Below are 4751 nucleotides of genomic sequence, written 5' to 3'. Positions count from 1 at the left end.
TTATTTTATTATTTTATTTGACAGTGAATTGCTTGTGAATTATGACGACTATTTAAGAATTTAAAGGGAAGAGTTTTATACTCTAGGGGATCCCTCAAAGTGTACTCATGTTAGTGTTGTGGATTGTTGGTGTCTATTACTAAATAAAAATGAAAAGAACAAGGAATCTTCCAGAAAGTTCTTTTTTAGTGCTAGTTCTAGTGTAAGTTTTTTGTCATTTTTATTCTAAATTAACTTTTATTCTATTTTGAACTATTTTTAGTTATTTCATTGTTTATTTTTATAGCTTGCTTTGTTGGATTTCATAATAATGGTGGTTCTCAACAAATAGATTTAGTTTAAGATTCTTGGGTCGAATGGGTGGATTTCAATAAAGTTGATTTGTCTAAGTTTGATCTGGTAAGATATTTTTTTTTATGATTGATTTACTTATAGTCACTATTTTAGATATTATAGCTACTAATAGGTAGTCGGTACTTATGCAGTCACTGTTTTTTAGATATTTTATTGATTCAGTGATATATAATATACAGATTGTTGTTCCGATACTGAAGGGTAGTTAGTACTTCTTACTTCTTTTGAATATGATGTTAAGAATAGTTCAATGGATTGACAATGTGAGCCATACCGCTATTTTGGAACAACAAATTAGAAAGCTAGGTGACACTATGGTATGTGTAACATTTTATTATCTTAAAAACCTTTGCCTATGTTGCTAAGAATATGAAATATTTATTAATAAATATTTAAATGAATCTTTTGTAGAAAGATTTGCTGTCAACAATTTTTGATGATAAGATGCAAGCTACTAATGTTATTCCTTTATGGAAAATGGAACGAGTTCCCACGGATTGGAAAACAACTGTTAGGACTAACATTGAAAGCGATGTATTCATGATGATGAGCATGCTGTTTTTTGAGGGAACAGTTGATTTTCAGTGTCCGATATTGAATGCAGTTACGATTTTTCTTCTTAATATTATCTTTAAATGTATTTTGAATGACATTCTAATTAAAACATTCAAATTAAATGTATTTTCTTCTTATGTAGGCTCCATTGAGACATGTTGCAAGAGATAAGATTGCTGGATCTTTGGTGTTATCTGATTTGAACAAACAAAGATCTACAGTTTTAGAAGAGGTGTCCAATTTTAAGGATAAAAGACGCTTCATTGCCAAACAAGTTTCTATCAGAAGAACAAAGATTCGCTAATGTGAAGTACAAAGATGAAGTTGTAAAGTTTTTAGTTGTACAAAGATGAAGTTGTGAAGGCTTTACTTGGTATGAATTTGGTAAAGTTTGTTCTTAGAAAGATGAAGTTAAGTTGATGGAAGGTTGAAAAAACATTACTAGATAATCTAATTACTGTAGTTACTTTTGTTATGTAAAGAAGAGTTATGGTGCTATTGTTAACAACTTTTATGGCTTACAATCTATTTCTAAGAACATAGTAGCATTAACTTTTTCAACAAAGTTTTTCCAAAATTAAAAAAAGAAGACAGTTTCTATGAATACTCATAGTAACCATTAATCATAACATAGTATCTTTTTCTAAGAACAAAGTAGCATTAACTTTTGCAACAAAGTTTTTCCAAAATTAAAAAAAGAAGACAGTAACTATACATAGTCATAGTAACTTTTATTCATAACATAGTATCTTTTTCTAATAACATAGTAGCATTAACTTTTGCAACAAAGTTTTTCTAAATTTACAAAAAGAAGACAATAACTATACATAGTCATAGTAACCTTTAATCATAACATAGTATCTTTTTTCTAAGAACATAATAGCATTAACCTTTGCAACAAAGATTTTTCAAACTTACAAAAGGGAAGACAAAACTATACATAGTCATAGTAACCTTTAATCATAACATAGTATCAACTATCAAATTACAACAGAATAGTGTATTCAAAACTTCAAATTTCTAAATAAATAGTCATCTTAATAATCTCTTCAGCTTCAGAATCTGTTCTTCAGCATCAACATTTCTTCATAACAAAAATTTTGCACTTTCTTTTACATAATCAAATTATTAATAAGGATACATTAAAATATAAGCAAATTATATTTTTTATACCTTAAGTGGGGTATCTTTTGTTGATGGGCAATTTCAATTATCATGATAATCAAATTTACCACAAGTTTTGCACTTTCTTTTGGGCTTCTTGCTTTGCTTAATAGTTTGTTCCTTTTCCCCAATTATTCTTTGCCTTTTTCCTTTGTTCTTTGATTGGATTGGGTTTTATATTTCCATTGTCGAAGATGAACTTGTGCCTACTAATAATTCGATTTGTTGCTCTTTAGTAATGTCCACCCTCACATCATCACTTTCCTCCAATTTTCTACTAATATCTTTTAGGTTTTGTAAAAGTGATTGTAAATCACTCTCACCCCTTTGAGCTAAACCTACACAATTTAAAATTTCACACCAAACTTCCCCCAACAACTTCCCCACGTTGCCATACTTTTTGCTCTCTTCAATCAGATTCCCATGCAAATCAAAAATAGGCTTCTTTAATGCTAGCTTCGTCCAACGATCTAAAACATATTACTTTGGTATTTGTGTTATTTGTCTTGCACTCATAACACAAATTGCATGGGAACATAATATTCCTATCCGTCTAGATAACTTGCAATCACAATCTACCTTCAACTCGTCAATTGAACTTCCCAGAATAAATTTCACCTTGTACATCTTACTTACCGTTGAGTCCAAAACAGTTATACTTTCCACACTTTCAATCTTTTCAATATTTTGAATATAAGTTTTGAAACAAGACTTATAAACTTCATATTGAAAAAGAAAAAAAAATTTTCTAGTATAGACTTCACCGGCATGTTTTTCAATCGACAATGGTGTTTTATATTGTGGGTTTGTGTGAAGTGATTCAGCATTGAGCTTATCTTGTTTGTACCTCTGTGCATCCATTGCACTTTCATAACTCATATAAAATTCAACAAGTGTCATGTGAGGGTTTGAAAAATGGTTGAAGAAACTATTAACACTTTCGGATCGGGATGTAGTTCTCAAAATCCCCCCCAATGGGATATTCCTAAAATATGCGGGTATTCATTGATCTCGTATACTAAATATACTACTAAACCATTTATCTGTCTGAAGATTATATTTGGTCATAATTCCCTCCCATTTTTCCTGAAATTCACTTTCTTCTTGATCAATATTCCACACACACCCATTTAATTCTTTCAAAAAATCCTCATTTTTGTTCAATTCCGGTCCAACTTTATCAGTAACTTTACTCATGATGTGCCACATGCAAAGTTTGTGTATTGTGTTTGGAAATACATTTTTAATCGCAATTTTCATTGCAAGGTCTTGATCAGTTATCAAATATGTTGGCATACACTCCCCCATACAATGTAAAAAAGTCATAAATAACCACTCAAAAGATTCACTATCTTCCTTAGCTAATAAACCTATACCAAATGTAATACAACACTTATGATGATCTACACCAATAAATGGGGCTAAAACCATGCTATACTTATTGGTGTTATAAGTACAATCAAAAGTAACCATTTCTCCAAATAAGCAATAATTCTTTCTACTTATCGCATCGGCCCAAAATAAACGTGAAATGTGGTCCTCCTCATCTAAAGCATAATCAAAATAAAACCCCGTGTAAATATCTCTTTTTCTGATAAAATTCTCGATCAACATCTTCCCATCATCTCCTTTAATATATGTTTTCAAATCCCTATGGAAATTCTTAAAATCTTACATTATCACTCCCACATTCTCATAACCCCCAAAATTTTCCTTAAACAATCTAAAGGATTTCCCCGGTCCTATATTACCCCGTGCATTCTTAGATATGAAATTTTTTTGTAACAAAGTCATTTTCCTATTACCCAATAAATATTGACGCGATGTAGGGCTAACTAGACAATGATTGTCCGCCTCTTCGAATTTTAAAACATGGTATGTTCTCTTCACTATGTCATATTTCAAAATCAATCTAGCTTTACAACCAATTCTTTTGGTTGATCTCTTATAATGTGCAACAACATCTGCACTTTTCTTAGGTTTCGGTTTTATGATACCCTCCCTACTACAAACAAAATATTCTAAAACATTAATACCTTTTTTTTGTAGCTAGTAGATGAACGTATATAAAAACCACAAATTTCAGCATATTTACAATAAAAATCTAAGGCTTTCTCTAAATTTTCAAAAGTCATACCAAGAAATGGCTTTTTATCAAACTCACAATGAAGAATCCACAGTGTAGAACCATTTGGGGTAACTTGTGTAATAGTTCTTGGTGTTTGAGTCCCTATATAACAAATTAAAGGTACTATGTAATTTAACTAAGATAGTAACCTTGCTCATAGTATCAAAGAATACAGTAACAACAATGAACCCCAGTACATAGTAAGTTCCCAAAGATACAATTGAGAAAACAATAACTCAGCATATTCATAGTATCCTTCATTAAGGACATAGTAACTTTTAATATGATTAATGTTCACAATTTCTTTTTCACAATTATTCATAATCAAACAATATCATAGTATGTTTTTCTAAGAAGATAGTAACCTTGCTCAAACATTACGGTAACAACAATGAAATCCAGAACACAGTAACACAAAAATCACATTGAACACAGAAGTACACAAAAATTGAACAAAAAAAGAATACACAGTAATAGAAGAATTCATACTTTTTAAAATCAAACTTAAAATGAAAAATTATAATCAAAACATGACTTAAATCAACACTTT

The 4751-nt window shown here is 30.1% G+C and overlaps 1 protein-coding gene across 1 annotated transcript; it reads right to left on the bottom strand.

Annotated features, from left to right (window-relative positions):
* Nucleotides 1-2247: 2247 nt before the first annotated feature.
* Nucleotides 2248-3687, bottom strand: LOC130799354 (protein FAR-RED ELONGATED HYPOCOTYL 3-like). Its single transcript, XM_057662455.1, has 3 exons — nt 3313-3687; nt 2646-2922; nt 2248-2543 (listed from the first exon to the last, which is right to left on the bottom strand). The coding sequence occupies exons 1-3, from the start codon at nt 3685-3687 to the stop codon at nt 2248-2250; spliced, it is 948 nt and encodes a 315-aa protein (XP_057518438.1).
* Nucleotides 3688-4751: the final 1064 nt, after the last annotated feature.

The sequence above is a fragment of the Amaranthus tricolor genome, chromosome 14 (genome assembly GCF_026212465.1).
Source record: "Amaranthus tricolor cultivar Red isolate AtriRed21 chromosome 14, ASM2621246v1, whole genome shotgun sequence".
In the NCBI taxonomy this organism is placed as follows: domain Eukaryota; kingdom Viridiplantae; phylum Streptophyta; class Magnoliopsida; order Caryophyllales; family Amaranthaceae; genus Amaranthus; species Amaranthus tricolor.
This window is presented reverse-complemented; position numbering and strand designations above follow the sequence as displayed.